At 46.7% G+C, this 19,327-nt stretch overlaps 1 protein-coding gene across 1 annotated transcript in view; it reads right to left on the bottom strand.

The window, feature by feature from the left end:
- Positions 1-19,327, bottom strand: part of LOC147659260 (proto-oncogene c-Rel-like) — a 121,194-nt gene that overhangs the window by 29,827 nt on the left and 72,040 nt on the right. Inside the window, exons 4-5 of the mRNA XM_086951843.1 lie at positions 18,688-18,792; positions 15,934-16,146 (exon numbers count right to left, since the gene is read on the bottom strand). Of these exons, the coding sequence (XP_086807969.1) occupies positions 15,934-16,146; positions 18,688-18,792 (318 nt within the window). The remainder of the gene's footprint in view (positions 1-15,933; positions 16,147-18,687; positions 18,793-19,327) is intronic.

The following is a 19,327-nucleotide window of genomic DNA, read 5'->3' as shown; positions in this document are numbered from 1 at the left end:
ACAAACTCACTATCGGTGAGCGTTTGTAAACATCGGGGGACCTGCTGAAGGACTTAACTAATCTTCAACTCCAGCATTAGAAACTCCCTATCGGTGAGTGAGTGTAAACATCTAGTGGCGATAAATATGGACACACAGGCACTACGGGTTCCCATTAACAAGATACTACGTCGGGGGTCAACAAACCACGTGGAAACTCTTTAGCGGACTAAACGCACCTTAATATTTGTGGGCAGAGACAAGAGCTTAGTAATGAAATGTAAACCGCTAGCAACAGGTACCACAAACAGCTTTCCCCTTTGAATATAAGCGCTAAATAAAAACAGAAGGGGATACCAATAGTCTTTACCAGAATTAAAGACAATTAAGTTAGATAGTAAGTCTGACATGGTATGGTATTAAATTACATGCTTAGCGGATTTAGCAGGCTCATTGTTCAAATTGATTACACCTACAGGCCCACGACAAAAGGAGCAGAATTACCCCTTTTGGATTGGATGTACAATACCTACAATCATCATTCGAGTACAAACGAGTTTTTTTTTAAATTGGTGAATAAGCTCGAAACAGATAAGAAATCTTGATTAAACCTTAGGTAGAACTGTATAAAGACAGATACCGACCCTTCAATGCCCTTTACTCTTTTCAGTGATTCCGAATTGAAGAAGGAATTTGCTATTTTTATAACGAGGCACCTGACAATATATTACGGTGGCTCCTCCGTGCCAATTTAAAAGCACTGATATCCCTATTAAGGTAATATAAATATGAGACAGCATTAAAAGAAAGGAAATTTAGCAATAAAGTCATACTGGATGTACTAAATTCGGTTTTCTCTCTTTACACATAAAGCTCGTCATATCACGAGATGAAATGCAGTAGTAAAACCTGAGCGGTATCTTAAAAATTGAATCATAAGTCCGCCGAAAAAAATCTTCTGTTGAAGGTATTTACCTATACAGACTGGGCAATATTTAGGCCTCTGAACTATTGAATAACCAGTGCTTGAACATCTCATTTGTAAGGATGTCCCGTTTTTCTCTAAAGATAGGAATGTGGCGGGGTAATAAGTCTTAAAAATAAAATTGTATGTCTAGGAGTAAAATGTATAAAAGTAAAAAAATAATGCTATGTATGTGTCACTGTATAAAGAATAGGTATCTAAAATACTGTTTTCTAATTTTTAGATTGCAAGTCAATAATGTCAATGTCCTGATGAAGGTGACACCATTTAATAACACCGAAATTCCGCGTCAACTGTTTTTTTGACTGTTTTTAATATTGATTATGTACATCATACAATGATGATTTTTATAAATTTTAGAGTGTAACCCTGAAGGGAGGTATCTAATAAATTTTGCATTTTTTTTTAAATTCTTTGTTGTATATGCCTACTACTTAATGTTTGATATATAGTGACACAACTCCACAATATTATCCTGTCTAGATAGACTAGCTGATTTCAGGGACCCTCTTTAGGTCCTTTCCCCCACACATTTCCCTAAAGTTAGCAGTCTGAATCAATTCTGATAAGATCACAGGGTCTGATTTTCTGTAATGTCTACTCCCCTCCCTGTGTAAGTTACCAGGGGAAATTTCCATAAAACTTTTGGGTACCAAGTCAGACAACCACATTTTATTTTGTCAGGCTTCACTTCTAACCAGTGTTTGGGTACCTAAAAGGGCAAGTGCTACCAATTTCCTATAGGTCCTGACTGAACTTGTGCGCCTAGCCTAACAGTGCAACCATGGGATCTAATTTTATAGGATTCCCCATTAGCCTCAGGAGTTACCAAGTAGCGCTGAAGGCGCGCCTAAGGCAAACCCGTCTGGGCCCGTCCGGGCCCAGACGGCTCTAGGCCCAGGCACTATGCCCGACTCTCAAAGCCGTATAACTTACACCCAAGACAGGCTTCGAGCATTGAATTCGAATAAACATCCCAATTGTAAATATATCCTCATGGAAGACAACCCATTCACGGGCTGTGACCTCTGCAACACGCCGGAGGAGCAGGAACATGCACAAGCCCTCCGACTTGGCCTTCTCAATTGCAGGTCTCTTGTCAGACACGCTCACGAGATAAATAGCCTCGTTCAAAACTCCACGCTGGATATAATGTTTCTTACAGAAACATGGCTGATGCCGAACAACGACTTTGACATGGTCAATGCCGTTCCCCCAGGCTATCAAATACGCTTCCTAAACAGACCTGTCGGTAGAGGCGGGGGGCTAGCCATCCTATACAAGGACCACCTCACCTGCAGGATTGACAATGGCAATGTCAAAGATTGTGAAAGTTGTAATGCAAATGCTACTTACCAGTATGCATCTGTTCTTGGCATGTAGGGCTGCTGACATTCATATCTGTGCATAGATCGCCGCCTAGTGTTGGGTCCGGATGATTGCACATTGTTGTCCTGGAAGAGTCTTCGAAGTATCACGAGATAGGTGGCTCCTCCCCTGGACTACAGTGCGCATGGGCATCGCCTCCATCCCCAGATTGTTTTTAGCCATTGGCAGAGATGGAGTGAAGTATGTGAGTGATGCCTATGCTGCGAGCAGATATATGAATATATATACATGTGTGAAGACTGCAGCTGCTACAGGCGCCGGGGAGGAGGGTGGGCGATATGAATGTCAGCAGCCCTACATGCCAAGAACAGATGCATACTGGTAAGTAGCATTTGCAGTTCGAGGCATGTGGGCTGCTGAATTCATATCTGTGCATAGAATACATAGCAGTCCTCCCATTATTGGCGGCCGCCCGTGCCAGCTGCAGCAGTCTGAAAAAGTGTCCTGAGAACAGCCTGACCAACAGCTGCTTGCTGTTTGGAATGCACGTCTACACAGTAATGTTTAGTGAAAGTATGTGTGGTAGACCATGTGGCTGCTCTACAGATATCTTCTAAGGGAATATTGCCTAAGAAAGCCATAGAGGCCCCCAGCTTCCTGGTGGAGTGGGCTCTTGGTGGAATTGTGAGAGTGCGCTTGGCCTTAGCGTAACAGATTTGAATGCATTTTACAATCCACCTAGCGATCCCAGCTTTGGAGATCGCGTTTCCCTTGTGGTGTGAGGCAAAAGCAACAGAAAGTTGCTTGGTCTTACGGAAATCTTTGGTCCTGTCAATGTAGTACATTAAGGCTCTTTTCACGTCAAGGGTGTGGAGCATCCGCTCCGCCAGCGACTCTGGGTTTTGAAAGAACACTGGCAACTCAATTGTCTGGTTTATATGGAATTGAGATACAACCTTGGGTAAGAATTTGGGGTTAGTGCGGAGCACCACCCTGTTAGCGTGTACTTGGAAGAAAGGTTCTTGGATAGTGAGCGCCTGCAGTTCGCTAACCCTCCGTAGCGATGTAATTGCTATTTAAAAAACCACCTTCCAAGTCAGAAACTGAAGCTCACAAGAGTGCAGTGGCTCAAAGGGAGGACCTATCAGCCTAGTAAGAACCACATTGAGGTTCCATTCCGGAGCTGGTGGTGTCCGTGGTGGAATGACCCTTTTGAGTCCTTCCAGAAAAGCCTTAATAGCAGGGACCTTAAAAAGTGATAAGTGTTGCCTATTCTGGAGGTATGCTGCCATTGCAGACAAGTGAATGCGTATGGAAGAATACGCCAAATTACATTGGTACAGGTGGAAAAGGTAACAAATGATGTTCTGAATGGAAGCATCTAGCGGGTCAATATCGCGGTTTACACAGTAAACGGCAAACCGCTTCCATTTAGCCGCATAACAAGCTCTAGTAGTGGGCTTCCTTGCCTCCCGAATGATGTCCATGCAATCGGGGGGAAGATTGAGGTAGCCGAACTCTAGGACTTCAGGAGCCAGATCGCCAGGTTGAGCTGTTGCGGATCTGGGTGCTGAATGTCGCCATGGCTCTGCGTCAGAAGGCTGGGAGTGAGATGAAGCCTTTGATGCGGTACCACAGAGAGTTCCAGAAACGTGGTGTACCATGGTTGGCGAGCCCACGTTGGAGCAACCAGGATGAGAGTCATCGAGTGCTGCCTGAGCTTGCGTGCCACCAGCGGTATCAGAGGTGCTGGGGGAAAAGCGTACGCAAATCTGCCTGACCAGTTCATCCACATCGCATTGCCCTGTGATTGCGGGTGTGGGAACCTGGCGGCGAAGCTTTGGCATTTTGCGTTCTCCTTTGTGGCGAACAGGTCTATCTCTGGATGACCCCACTTTTGGAAGTACGGTTGGAGTACTGATGGATGTATCTCCCACTCGTGCATTTGATGGCTGTGCCTGCTGAGCAGGCCCGCCATCTGGTTGTCCTTGCCCGGGAGATGCTCTGCCATGAGGAAGATGTTCCTCTGAATGGCCCACTTCCACATGCTCTGAGCCAGATGAGACAGCTGTGGAGAGTGTGTGCCCCCCTGCTTCTGAATGTAGTACATGGCTGTCATGTTGTCCGTCCGGATCAACACGACCTTGTTGCACAGATGTACTTTGAATGCCTTCAAGGCCATGAAGATTGCCATCAGTTCCAACACATTGATGTGCATCTTCCTTTGCTGTAGTGTCCATAGGCCCTGCACTGTGTAGTGGAGTACATGCGCTCCCCATCCCTGGAGAGAAGCGTCCGTTGTCAGGATAATCTGTGGCCCAGGTTCTTGGAATGGTCGGCCCTTGCAAAGGTTTTGTGGATTCCACCAATGCAGAGAGTTGTACGCCCGACCGCTCACCAACACTAGGTCTGTCAGTTGCCCATGAGCCTGAGTCCACTGACGTGCTAGGCACTCCTGAAGCGGACGCATATGTAGTCTCGCGTGCGGGACAATGGAGATGCAGGAGGCCATCATGCCTATCAACTGCATGAACACCTTCGCTGGAAGCGAGTGTTGAGGTCTGAATCGTTGGATCAGCGTTTGGATACTGGCGATTCTCACTGAATTTGGCTGAGCAGTGGCTGCCAGAGTGTCTATCGTCGCGCCCAGATACTGCAGTATATGGGCGGGCTGGAGATGGGATTTTGGGTAGTTCAGAGAGAATCCCAGATCGTGCAGGAGATGAATGGTGCGGGACACGTGGTCGGCGCACTGCTGTTCTGTTTTTGCCTGAATGAGCCAGTCGTCCAGATAAGGATAGACGTGGACGTTCTGGCGTCGTAGATGCGCCGCCACAGTCGCCAGGCACTTTGTAAAGACTATTCTCTTGGCGCTGTGGTGACCCCGAACGGCAGAACCCTGAACTGGTAGTGCTGGTTTTGAATCGTGAATCTGAGATACTTCCTGTGGGCAGGATGCAGGGGGATATGAAAGTATGCATCCTTTAGATCCAACGTAGCCAGGAAGTCCCCCTGCTGAAGCAGAGGGAGTACCTGCTGTAACGTGAGCATATGGAAGTGCTCCGAGAGGATATACCAGTTGAGGGGCCTGAGGTCCAGGATGGGCCTGAGGGATCCGTCCTTTTTGGGGATTAGAAAATACAGGGAGTAAACCCCTGTTCCCCTTTCTTGCAGTGGGACGAGCTCTATTGCCCCTTTTTGCAGCACGACTTGAACTTCCTGCTGCAACAAGTGCAAGTGCTCGCCGGACATAGGACGGCTTCTTGGAGGTATGTTTGGTGGAGTGGAAGTAAGTTCCAGACAGTAACCGTACTGGATAAGAGACTTGACCCACCTGTCCATGGTGATGGATTTCCACGCGGGCAGGAACTGCTGGAGTCTCCCCCCCGACCGGTGTTGCGTGGTCGGGGGGCAGTGACAAGACGTCACTGCTTGTTGGCGGTGGTGGACCTGGTGCTGTTGTTTCCACGTCCCCTGCCCTTGATGTTGTTGCCTCTGTAGCCACCTCTACCCTTGTTGGTGTATGAGGTTTGGGTATTGCTCTTATAATACTGTGTGGATTGCGATGCCTGACCCCTTGAGGTGCCTCTGGTATTGGAGCGGCGAAAGGAACCACCCCGAAACTGCTGAGACTGGAGGGCCCCCCATAGATTTAGCAGTGTCTGTGTCTTTCTTCATTTTTTCAAGTGTCGCATCCACCTCGGGCCCAAATAGGTGGTCAGGATTAACTGTTTGGTTCAGGATGGTTGTCTGTATATCTGGTTTGAAACCAGATATCCTAAGCCATGCGTGTCTTCGTAGCAACACACTAGTTTTGATTGCCCTGGAGGCGGTATCGGCCACATCCAGCGCACATTTGATGGAAGCGTTTGTGATCAGCTTTCCCTCCTGAATTAACATTTCCCCTGCCTCCTTGTACTGGTCAGGCAAGTGCTGCAGCAGTGTTTCTAGGGTGTCGTAATGAGCCCTATCGTAGCGTGCAAGTAGGGCCTGCGTGTTTGAGATTCGCCAAATATTAGCTGCCTGCGCAGCAATCCGTTTCCCTGAGGCCTCAAATATTTTTCACTCTTTGTCTGGGGGAGGAGCGTCACCAGTGGTCTGCGAGTTCGCCCTCTTGCGTGCGTTGGATACAACCAAAGATTCCAGTGGCAAGTGTCCCTTGATGTATGTTGGATCCGAGGGCGCTGCCTTATATTTTTTGTCAATGCGAGGATTAATGACACGCGCCCGAGTGGGCTCCTTGAAGACCTCCGTTGCGTGCTTTAGCACTCCCTTGAGCATTGGCAATGTCTTGACTGACTTTTCAGCCACTGAGAAAGTGTCAAACAAAAAGTCCACATCCACAGGATCTGAATGCAGCTCGACATCATGGTTAGCTGCAGCTCTCTCGATCAAAGCGTTGAAGGCTGCCGAGTCCTCCTGGTGAGGTCTTTGCCGCAAAGAGCTGCGGTTCCTGACCCGACTGCGGGTCTTCTGGGTCGCCTCCGGCAGACCAAGGTTCATGTTCCTCCTCCGGGTCCGAGTACGCCGGATAGTTGTACTCGACCTCCTCGTCGTCACCATCCCCTGCGTTGGAACGCGTTGGCGAGTGTTCTAAGGCTTGTGGAGATGCGGGCTCTATAGGGGCCGAAGTACCCGCAGAGTCCTTCTTGTTTTTGAGAGGAATACGGAAATGTTCCAACACCGGCTCCGTGGTGATTTTCCTCTTGAGGAGAGACAGTTTCCCGGTATTGGCGTCGATGATGACCTCTCGACGCTCTTCCTCCGCAAGTGGCTGGATCCGAGGCTTCGACACCACCAATGACGCTTTGGGCGTCGACACCTCCTTCGAGGGCACGCCTGCCCCATGCCTCGGAGCGAAAGCCTTCGGCGTCGACTTCGGCGTTGACCTCGGCGGCAGGGTAAAGCGGATAGGCGTTTGCGCCTTCGTCGGCTTTGGTGTGTGCTTCGGCACCACATCCTCTGATTCGGGAACCACAGCGTCCTTCCGAATCCGTTGCAGGGACTCCGCGACCTTCTTCGTTAAGGCTGGAGAGGGCTTGACCGGCTCGAGCGATCTCCCCGAGTCGGGAGTCGGGTTGGCGAGAGGCACCGTCTTCGGAGCCGACACATCACGGTCCTTGTCCCCGACGGCCGGAGCCGGCGAAGCCAGAGCTGCGGAATCGCCTTGACGCTTCTTCGAAGCTTTCTTCGGGTCATCGACCTCGACCATCTTCGGCGCCGACGCGGCCGCGTCGGTCGCCTTCGCCTTCGGCGTCGACCCCGAGGCCCTCGGGTCGGCCATCTTGGCGCGGCTCTTTAAGTCGGCCATTTTGAATTTCTTAGAAATCGATGCCTCCAGAGCCTTCTGTCCCACCAGTGCAGCTTTCACTTTCGGTTTCGAAACCGGAGGTGTGGATCCCAATGGCTTCACTTTCGTTTTCGTTAACGGGAGTGGCGCATCAGAAATGTCCGTGGCCGGGCCCGGAGGCGGGGCTGCTGTACTAGTAACGAGGTCTTGGGTAAGGCCCGAAGGCGATCCCTCGACCTGGGCCGCATGAAGGGGGTTGACCCCTGAGTCAGTTTGGGGATGCTCTTCCTCCGAGCTATCCCCCACGGTGGCAATGGCCCCATCGTCGTCCCCCTACCTCGTCGCCGGCTTCGTCAACTCCTCGTCTCCCGCGTCGTAGGCATCCCCCTCGGACACGGGGCTAGAGTCCGAAACCTGTAGGACATTGTCGTCTTCAACAAATTCCTCGAAGATGTTGTCCGGCGGGGGCGCCGGGGGTGCCGATAACTGGGCCTGGAGTCTAGCGGCCCGACGAATCTTGAGAGTCTTCGAACTTCGAGCAGGCCATACACCTGGCCTCATCATGGTCCGGTGACAAGCATTTGTTGCACACAGGGTGCACATCGAGGTGTGAATACTTGGAGGTGCACACCGGGCACCTCTTGAACGGAGTTCGTTCCATGTCTGGAGCGTCGAGTAGGCCCGTCCGCGCCGAGAGCACGCGGATGGGTAGCAAAGGTTCGGAGCTGAGAAATAGACAAAACCCGAACAAAACGATACCGACGCCAAGCCTAAAGACCTTTTGGTCTCGAGTTAGAAAAGTTAGAAAAGTTAATCAACTATCGATTCCGACAGAGGGAACCGAAACACATCCGAACCCAATGGCGGAAAAAAACAATCTGGGGATGGAGGAGATGCCCATGCGCACTGTAGTCCAGGGGAGGAGCCACCTATCTCGTGATACTTCGAAGACTCTTCCAGGACAACAATGTGCAATCATCCGGACCCAACACTAGGCGGCGATCTATGCACAGATATGAATTCAGCAGCCCACATGCCTCGAACCTTCACTCTACAGATCTCTCCTGCAATCTCTCTCTCCGGACTCCTAGTCTACCGGCCGCCAGGCCCACTTGGGGAATTCTCCGGTACACTGATGGATCACATTACACTAATAGCAACCACTGCCTCTAATTTCCTTCTCCTAGGGGATCTCAATCTCCATTTCCTTGACCCCACGGATAACTCCGCAGCCAACCTATTGACAGATCTCGCGTCAGTCGACCTGCTTCTCATGAACTCACAAGCTACCCATGAAAAAGGCCGGCTTTTGGATCCGATTTTTCCGAATATGCGAAATTTTAAAACCCAGGCACCCATTCCTTTCCCATTGACAGACCATTTACTGGTCCCCATGCACTGGCATCTCAAAACCGCTCCGACTCAACCACCCAAAGCCAGGACCCTTGTTAGACGGTGGCACAAGCTGGTACCGGAGGACTGGGAAGCTAAGCTAAGAGAATCCACCCCTCTCCCGTCCCTGGATCCCAAAACTGCGGATAGAGAATTTAATTACTGGCTCACCCATTCCCTAGACAATCTCATTCCGCACACTAGCAATCTCAAACATACCAAGAGGATCTATCCCGCTCCATGGTACACCCCTGCATTGAACGCCTTACGGAAGGAATGCAAAAAGTCGGAACGCATTTGGAGGAAGGATAAGTCTGCGAATAAAAAAGACGTATTCCAGACATCCATGAGAGCATATAAACTAGCACTCCGTAATGCCAAAAGTGCCTTTTATGAGGAAAAAATAGAAAATTCTTCCTGCTCTGCTAGGGAAACCTTCCTTATCCTTAAAGAGCTCCTCCATGTCCCCGATCCCCCAGAAAAACCTCTGGACCCCAAGGCAGCGGAAGACAAATGAGTCAAACTAGCTACCTTCTTTGATGAAAAAAATCAAAAAGATTCTCGCCTTTCTTCCCACTACCGAATCCGATTTCATTGAAGGAGATAAGGACAACCCTCCCCTGCGGATGAATTCCTCCCTGAAATCATCTGCCCCTTACCTGGTTTCCTTCGGCCCAGTTACCATGGAGGAGGTAGCCGCCAAAAAAGTCACCCACACCATAGTGCCCCCGCTGACCGCTCTGATGAACACCTCCTTATCCCAAGGTGAAGTCCCTCCTAGCTGGAAAGAGGCGGTCGTTAAAGGACTTCTCAAAAAACCTTCCCTAGACCCTGAAGACCTATCAAACTATAGACCCATCTCCCTCCTCCCTTGGATTGGTAAGGTCACTGAGAAACTAGTAAACACAAAACTGTCACAGTTCTTGGAAACCAACCACCTACTCAAGAACTCCCAAACGGGCTTCCGACCAGGTCAGGGCACTGACACCGCACTCCTTGCAGCAGTGGAGAAGGCCAGAGACATTCTTGACACAGGAGGATCAGTGGCAGTGATCCTCCTGGACCTGAGTGCGGCCTTCGATACTGTCAGCCACCAGGTCTTAACTCAACGCCTGGGAAACATCGGAGTGAAGGACAAAGCTCTGAAATGGCTCTCATCATTTCTCTGCCAACGCTCCTTCCAAGTCTGGGAAAGTGACAGCCGCTCTCCTGCCATCCCCCTCCGGTGTGGTGTGCCCCAGGGCTCGTCACTAAGCCCCACGTTATTTAACGTGTACATGGCCCCACTGGAGGAGGTGGTCACCCCATTTGGAGTGACTATCATCAGTTACGCTGATGATACACAGCTGGTGGTAACTCTATCTCACCCCAAGCAAGAACCCTCCAACCTACATGGCTGTCTCTCCAAAATACACCAATGGATGAACGACTCAGCCCTCAAGCTTAATGGGTCAAAAACAGAGATTCTGCTCCTGGGACATAAAGGGCTCTCTCTACCCCCGAACATCTGGCCTGCCTGTCTTGGTGAACCTCCTGCCCCCAAGACGGAGGTCAAGAGCCTGGGAATATGGTTAGAAAAAGATCTCACCTTTAGAACGCAGGCAAGGAAGACGGCCGGCGTCTGTTTCGGCCTTCTAAGGTCATGTAGGAAAGTGCTCCCCTACTTCCTTTTAATTCCCGGAAACTGTTGATCCAAGGCCTGATTGTGTCCAGGTTGGACTACAGTAACGCTATTTATCTGGGAGCCCCCGAAGCCACCTTTCAGACCCTACAGAAAATCCAGAATGCCGCTGCCCGGCTGCTCACGAACACCCCGGCCAGAGCATCTGCGAAACCCGCCTTGAAGAAACTGCACTGGCTGCTGGTCAGGGAAAGAGTGGTATTCAAGGCCCTCTGCCTGACTCATAAATTGCTCCACAACGAAGGCCCACCAATTCTCAAAAACTGTATTACCCCCTATAGACCTACCAGAGCACTCCGATCGGACCACGAAAACCTCATAGTGGTACCCAGAGTGAAAAAAGCCCGCACAGGAGGTCGCCGTTTCTCGGTTCACACAGCGAAGCAATGGAACGCGCTCCCTCTGAAACTAAGAACAGAACCGAACCTCCTCCGCTTCAGGAAATCGCTCAAAACCCATCTCTTCCCATAAACCCTCCAATCCTTCTGCACTCCTTCTCCTCTGGATTACTAGGTATAGCGCTGGGATACTCACGGGTGACTACGCGCTCTATAAAAACCTTAAATTAAATCTTAAATTAATTAGCATATCACTAACACATCTCCAATAGCTATATCTATATATATATATATATATATATATATCTATATATATATATATATATATATAAAGTTTGGTTTTATTTGGCGTGAAAGGAACCTCCTTTGATTCCCCTGTGTGGCTTCTCTTTCTTACCTGTCGAGAAAGTTTGATGGATATATATATATATATATATATAGACACCGCACTCCTCTTGAAGTTTTAATTTGAGTGGTGACTCTGTATAAATAACAAAAAGAAAGAATGGACTCATGTTTGCTACCGTGACCAGGAACCGTTTGGTTCGAAACGCGTAGGTGGAAGAAGACAACAGGTCAAATAAAGGGAAATTAAAACTTCAAGAGGAGTGCGGTGTCTTTGTAAAAAGGATTTTGTTGCTGCAAGATATTGCGAGGCTGTCCTGACCTCGCCTCTGGCACCAGCTTTTAGTGCTCCCCCACTAAGGACGTTTTGCTCAAAACATATATATATATATATATATATATATATATATATATATATATACACACTTAAAAAACCATAGGTTTCAGGCCTTATATAGTTAGGAATTAGCATTTAAAAAACCATTGAAATTACTCCTATATAGTTAGTTGTACTAACTATATTTCGCGCACCCGCAATCCACTGCTAATGATGTCACATATAACATCATTCCTGACATGGTCAGTGACATCACTGATGACATCACTGATGACATCTCAAATGACATCACTGATGACATCCTATTTGACATCACTGATAACATCATCCAGTTACTGTGTGTTTCTGTAAAGTTTAAATATGTTTTACATATTGAAGAATGAGTGGATGTATAAGTGTCTGGATGAAGGATTTAGTATGTGTGTGACTGACTGTATGAGTGAGTGATTAAATGTGTCTTACTAAATGCATGGGTTAGTGACTAAACTGTCTGAATGTGTGCATCAGTATGTCTGTTGTTGTGTAAGCTGCTGCATGTGTTGATCAGTAGCTATATGAGTGGCTTTTTGGGTTATTGATTGGTTGCCCAAGTATTTGAATGGGAGACTGAGTGTGTGTGTGGGTGGCTGGGAGGTGTGTGACTCTGTGCATAGATGTGTGAGCAGTTGATTCACTAGGTGTATGAGTTCAAGAGTGCATGTTGAAACAGCTATATGGGCGGTTGACTGTGTGCATGGGTGTGTGAATGAATATCTCAGTGCTACATGTCCAAGTAAGTACATATGTAAAACACAGTGCATGTGAGAGTTGGCATATATAAATGACTATACATGAGAGCCAGTGAATGTGCGAGTGGCTATATGGATCACTGTGTACTTGTATCAGTGATTGTATAGGAGAGTAAGTATGTGTTAGTATATGTTTGACTAAGTAAGGTGTTGTGTGTATAACGGTATAGTTGAGGAAATGGAAGTGTGATTGATTCTTTGCATGACTGACTAGGTGTGTGAGTAACTCCATAGATGAGTGGCAGTGTGTGAGTGTCTGTATAGGTGTATGAGTGCATATGATAGTGTTGTATTGATGAGTGACTGTATGTATGAGTGATTCTATGGGTGAATGGGTGAATGTGTGTGTAGACCTAGGAATCAGTGAGTGTGTATGTAGTAACTGGTATTGGTGTGTCAATGGTTTCAAGAATGGTAGTCTGTATTGAACAGTGGGTGTATCAAAGGTTATATTAGAATGTGAGGAGGTGCATCGTATTATCACATTAATGATATCATCAGTTATGTGATCAGTGATGTCAAATGAGATGTCATCAGTGATGTCATTTGAGATGTCATCAGTGATGTGACTGACCATGTCATGAATGATGTAATATGTGACATCATCAGCAGTGGATATACAACTAACTATATAGGAGCAATTTCAATGGTTTTTTAAATGCTAATTTCTAACTACATAATGCCTGAAACCTATGGTTTTTTAAATGAATTTGCAAGGTTTTTAAAATGCTAATTCCTAACTATATAAGGCCTGAAACCTATGGTTTTTTAAGTGAATTTGCAAGGCTTTCTAAATGCTAATTCCTAACTATATAAGGCTTGAAACCTATGTTTTTTTCAGTGAATTTGCAAGGTTTTTTAAATGCTAATCCCTAACTATATCAGGCGTGAAACCTATATTTTTTTTCAATAAATTTCAAAGGTTTTGTAAATGCTAATTCTATTAGCGGATAACGTTTATATATGTTATTATCCTTCTGGGACCACCTGAGCAGCCATCTTGTTTCTCAGGAGAAGTGAGGCACAAGAGAGCACAAAACAAGAGTGGAAAACGCGAAAAGGGGGCAGGGTTGAGACCCCCTGACCCCCTAGCCCTTCTCAGGGGGTCCCAGAAGGACCACCAAGTGCAAAACATTTTTTTTTTTTTTTTAATTGCGGGGTACGCGCACGGTACGCGTACGCGTACCGTGCGCGCACCCCGCGATTTTTATTTTTTTTGCCCTTGGGGGGCCTTTTGGGACCCCCTGAGAAGGGCTAGAGGGTTGGGGGGCCTCTACCCTGCCCCCTTTTCGTGTTTTCAACTCTTGTTTTGGGCTCTCTTGTGCCTCAGTTCTCCTGAAAAAGAAGATGGTGGCCAACACTACCTGGTTTGGACAGTTTGGAATGTTGACAGTCGACTGCCAGCCAATCAGAAACTCGCTCGCGCACGGAAGGGTACGCGCACGTACGCGTATGGTATGTGTACCGTACGCGTACGGTGCGCGTACGGTGCGCGTACGGTGAGCGCATATAGATATATAATTTGCTCAAATTAAATTTTCTCAACAACTACTGTAGGGATTTTCACCAAATATAGAAAAGGCACTACTGCATACCTGTCCCTACCATTTTGCCAAGTTTGGTGTAATTCCGTTCAGCCGTTCGGGCTGTAGCCGTGTCTGAAGGTCCCATAGAAAATGCCATTTGACAAATTTCAAATTCAATTTTCTCAAGAACTACTGGAGGGATTTTCACCAAACGTAGCAAAGGCACAACTGCATACCAGGCCCTACCATTTTGCCAAGTTTGGTGTAATTCCATTCAGCCGTTCGGGCTGTAGCCGTGTCTAAAGGTCCCTATGGAAATTAACATGGGGAAAACACGTTTTGGGACCCCCCTTTTGGCCCCCGCTTGACGAATCCCCCTGAAACTTTCAGGGAAGGAGAGGAGCAGAGCTGGCCAAAATTCTAGAAAATGACACACAGATTGCTCAATCGGCGCCAAAGTTATTCCCAATAGAATGTTGAGCGGATATAGATATATAATTTGCTCGAATTCAATTTCTCAACAACTACTGAAGGGATTTTCACCAAATATAGAAAAGGCACTACTGCATACCTGTCCCTACCATTTTGCCAAGTTTTGTGTAATTCCGTTCAGCCGTTCGAGCAGTAGCCTTGTCAGAATGTCCCTATAGAAATTAACATGGGGAAAACACGTTTTGGGACCCCCTTTTTTCTCGGCCCCCGCTTGACGAATCCCCCCAAAACTTTCAGGGAAGGAGCGGAGCGCAGCGAGGCAAATTTAAGGGAAATTACAGGCAGATCCCTCAATCGGCGCCAAAGTTATTCCCAATAGAATGTTCGAAATTTCCTATGGTAACTAGGTCCTAACTATATATACCCACTGGCTATCGCCAGTAGGTAGGTATGTGTATATATATATATATATATATATATATATATATATATATATATATATATAGGGGCAGCTCCAGGCTAACACAAAAAGTCACCCTCCGTCTCACAGCATCTTAAACATTTAGATTGTGTATGTAGACGCAACTTGCAAAGGCCAAGTGGAGTGCGATATATTATATGTAGGTACTGGAAGTGGATCATTCGAAGCCTGGTTCAGCGTTAGAATCACTGTTTGGGTGCTGCAGTAGTGTTAAACTTTATCTGAAGGCGTGCACTGAAGCATTTCTTCCATTTTATCCTCGAGTTTGAAGTACAAATTGGAGTGTCCAGGTGCACCATCATGTACGATGCTGCTACTAGTCTCTTCAATGTCCTGGCATTTATGAGAGTTTCTAGTGCTTTGAACGTGTCGGCGCATGCCGAAAACACTTCATGAACACTTTGGATGCTGCCGTTAGTTGGTGAAGTTCTTCACTTTTTGTGAAGTTGCTGGGGAAGGGGGGTGGGGAGGCATGCACAGGCATGAGGGCCTATCAAAGGGAAGGTGTTTGGGGTATAGTTACTCCCAGTACTACAATCTTGGCCTTGGCACTTTCAAGCAAGGAAAGCTCTCCATCAAGTGGAACACTTGGTGACCAGGCAAGTGGTGAAGTCAGTGGGATTCGCTTAACATCTTTCCGGGTAAGTGGATTTGTGTATCATTAACATAGTTATCGGATGCTTTCCTGAGACAGATCTAGGAGCTGCACTAGAGGTCCAAGTAAATGTTGAAAAGAAGAAACGAAGGGTGATTTTTGAGGTACGATGCAGGGTATTGGATGCATGGAAGATACAGGTGCCTTTCCGGACCTTCCCATAGGAGATACCTCCTTCCTGTGAATTCCAGTCCATTTAAATCACCATCGGGCAGACTACATCTAAGACTCATCATAACCAGACTTGAAACAACAAAGATGCAGTATTCCAGAGCCACCTTTGGTATCTTCTTGGTAACAATAAATGTAACATCAGAAGCAATAATGTTGATAGCATTCTAGTTCTAACAAGGCAGAACTGTTGTTGTACCTCACCTTTTTCATCCGGCAGATACCTGAAGTCGATTGGCTCGCTGACCTCTTGATCGGATGGTCTTCGAAGCTGCATTTTCACCGTGATGGGCTCAGTAATACTCTTGTAATATGCAGGGGTCTTGAAAACAATGGCCACTTGCCGGTGCACGTCTGCTTGTGAAAACGTCCCTTTACCTTCCCACTCGCTTGTGAAAAACCGGACTTCGATGTCATCTGAATGAAAAAAGAGAGAGAAACATGAAGAAGGAAGGACAAAAGCGTCTGTCTGGCATTATTTGTCTTCCTGCGGAACACTGTTGCTCCCTGGATGCTATGCTTGGTGTCGATGACCCCAAAAAGAAGATGTGGATCCCCATCTTCCTGGGGTTCATCTCTGGCACACCAGTCTCAGTTTATGGCATAGTAGGGGCCCTTGCATTGTAATTGTCATCCTTGACATATTTTGAACATTCTTGGTCTTGTGGTGCATAATCTCATCCATCATTAGCACATTATGAGCATGTCTGACCTAATTTTTCATCCCTGGAATGATATTGGCCATCGCTGCTGTTTTGTAAGTATCCTGGACATTGTGGTGTCCACGCTTGGCACAGTGGGGCTTCTCATATAATAGTGAGCATTATTAGAGGTTTCCTAGGCGTTATGGAAAGCATTCATGGCCTGTGATCATCAAGTACATTTGAAGCAGGTTCTGTTAATATGAAGCATTTGTGCATGCACGTACTTGATGAAAGATGCAAAATGATGTATGTGGGCCGACTGATAAAACAGAAAACTGGTATTTTAAAGGCAAAACCCATGGTTCTTCCAGAAAAGAAATTTGGGAAATGTAATTTGTTTGCCCAAAATGAACATAGTATTTGATACAAAAATATGTCTTTTCAGAAACTGATATGCTGAGAATGTCATAATGGTAGTATTTGCAAAATATACAACGCTGATAGTTGTACTCTGACAAAATCTGATAGTAGCCCAGGATGATTTTCCTTGAGCCGAAGTAGCTCTCAGTATAGAAAAGCTTGGAGACACCAGATTTATATCATCTGCACTGGGCCGGAATGCCCTTTGCCCGTGATATTTATTATTAATGGTTTCAAAAACTGAAATGAATGCATATGTTCAGTATTATTCATGTGCAATGCGTGCTGGGACTAAAATACGTTGATCTTTTTCATTTTGCATATTTATTTTACTCAACTAGTAATGCATGTATGTATACCAATGCGTCTGGCCCCTAGGGATGTGCAGCCTTGGAAGTTCAGCGGTCCTCATCCCACCATGTGACTCTGGCCAGAATCCCTGCTCCTCCCTTGACCTTAGCTTTGGACCCAGGAGCGTCATGTTGACTTTGTCGCTCCTCCCCTTCCTGCATGCCTAATACTTCTTAACCTTTCCGCCTGGAATGTTCATCCTGCACGGAGAGGTGAAGAGAGACTGACTGTAGTGTCTTTTCTGTCTGGCCTGGTAAGGAATTGAATTGGGCCTTGGGCCAGCACCTGTGCCTCCCCTCCTCGCCCACTTTCTCTTGGGTGCATCAAATTATCTGGCCCGCTGTACCTCCAGGATGAAATGCATAAATGACTACTTTGGTGCAGTAGCAGTGCCTCCAGCGGGTCGATCCTCCGTCCCACTTGGGTGGAGTCCATAAAGCGCTCTCTTGGTGGTTCAACATTGCCTCCGATGGGCTGCCCTTCGGTGGCTGTGGAGTCGATTCAATACAGCACAGCTCTAATGGCTTATAGTGCCTCAAATGGGACAGGCCTCTATCGCTTGTAAGTGGACTCCATATAGCGCTTTAACTGTAATTTTAATAGTGCCTCCTGAGTGGATGCCACACAGCACTCCTTTGGAGGCTTGACAGCATCTCCAATGAGTGTGTCGTCTGCAACTCCTGGGTTAACTATATTTAGCACTCCAGTGATGGCTTAACAGTGCCTTCAATGGGATGGCTCTTCTGATGATACTGAGTCCATTTCAAATACCTCTAGCAAACCCTACTGATGCACGTCAGAAGCAGGTTCTACATTTGATGCTGGCCATGCTCAGGTTTGTAAGCACCTGCATATGCGATGGCATCTATTCTAGTCTCACACTCTCCATTGAACCCCTTGATTATAACATTAGGCGCACCGTGCTTGCATCATGTGGGACAAACCTCACCCAATATTTCCCATACATGGCAAACAATAAGCAACAACCCTTCAACCATACTCTCCAAAAAACGCCAAGGGAACCGATAAAAGCCGGAGCACTTCACAGCCTCATCAGGGGTATGAAGGACTAAATAAACATAGACTCAACCCACCCGGAAGGTGCTCGAGGCTTTGCGAGTGATATGGAAAGATGTGTATGAATACCAATTCAATAGAATACTATATACCTTCAGTGTTTTTGCACTTTCTGTACGTGCTATATTTGTTTGCACAATGCAGTACAATCTAAAATATATTTGATTGCACAATGAAATACCAGCAAAATATATTGTTTGCAAAAAAGCAGAATAGTGACAAAATAAATGATAAATATGAGTATATTCCACCAGGCCGCCTGCAGTTTTTGCCTTTTAATCTAAAACTAAAATGGTCAAATTTTTCCAGAGGTATGGTGAAGGTCAGGATAAGGTGAGGGCCCATGTGAGAAACAATTAAGAAATAGAGTAAGGAGAAATCACTACATTTTTTACAGAGATCTGGCATTTTGCTGTGTGTCACTTCAGGAATAAATGAGGCAAATGGAGGTGAACAACCAACATACCTTTCTGGACTTTGTCGCACAGCAAAAATATCTCCTCCTGTCCTCGGACGCTCCCACAGTTCTTGTTGACACGGCAAATCCGCAGCTCAGCGGTGTTGGGGGATCCTGTAAAAACGGAACATTATTTAATTGACTGTGCGTCCATAACTCTTCCTGCCATTAGGCGTGTTAAAGAACATTTTAAACTGTCTTTGTATATCACGTTTTATGACCAAATGAGGCTGAACTTTAGGTAATCCTTCTTTCCCTCCAATCGTGCTGTATGTCCCCAGTGTACACTGCAATGGGAGAGAGAAGGGCGCGCGCGGGAGATTGCTGAAACTCCTAAAAACAAGCATTTGCAATGCAATAGGTCTCGCATTAGGAAAGTTTGAGCTATTGGTATTGTAAATGACAAATTTTTTAGTTATGTGTTGGTTTTAAAAATAGCGAAATAAATAGCTTTGTCATTTACAATGCCAATTGTTTTAACTTTCGCAAACGTGACCCCTATAGCATTTGTAATGCAATATGTGTTTTATTTACGTACACCTGCGACTCGAGCCCTGGTGGTTGGTGTGGATAAGTGTGCTGACAAAAATACCCAACGCTTCCGCTGCATCACACCAAATGACTTTGGCCTTGCACAGTTTTGTTGCGC

The sequence above is a fragment of the Lissotriton vulgaris genome, unplaced genomic scaffold (assembly GCF_964263255.1).
Source record: "Lissotriton vulgaris unplaced genomic scaffold, aLisVul1.2 SCAFFOLD_1047, whole genome shotgun sequence".
NCBI classification, from domain to species: Eukaryota; Metazoa; Chordata; class Amphibia; order Caudata; family Salamandridae; genus Lissotriton; species Lissotriton vulgaris.
Note: the sequence above shows the minus strand (reverse complement) of the source record. Positions and strands in the feature narration are given on the sequence as shown.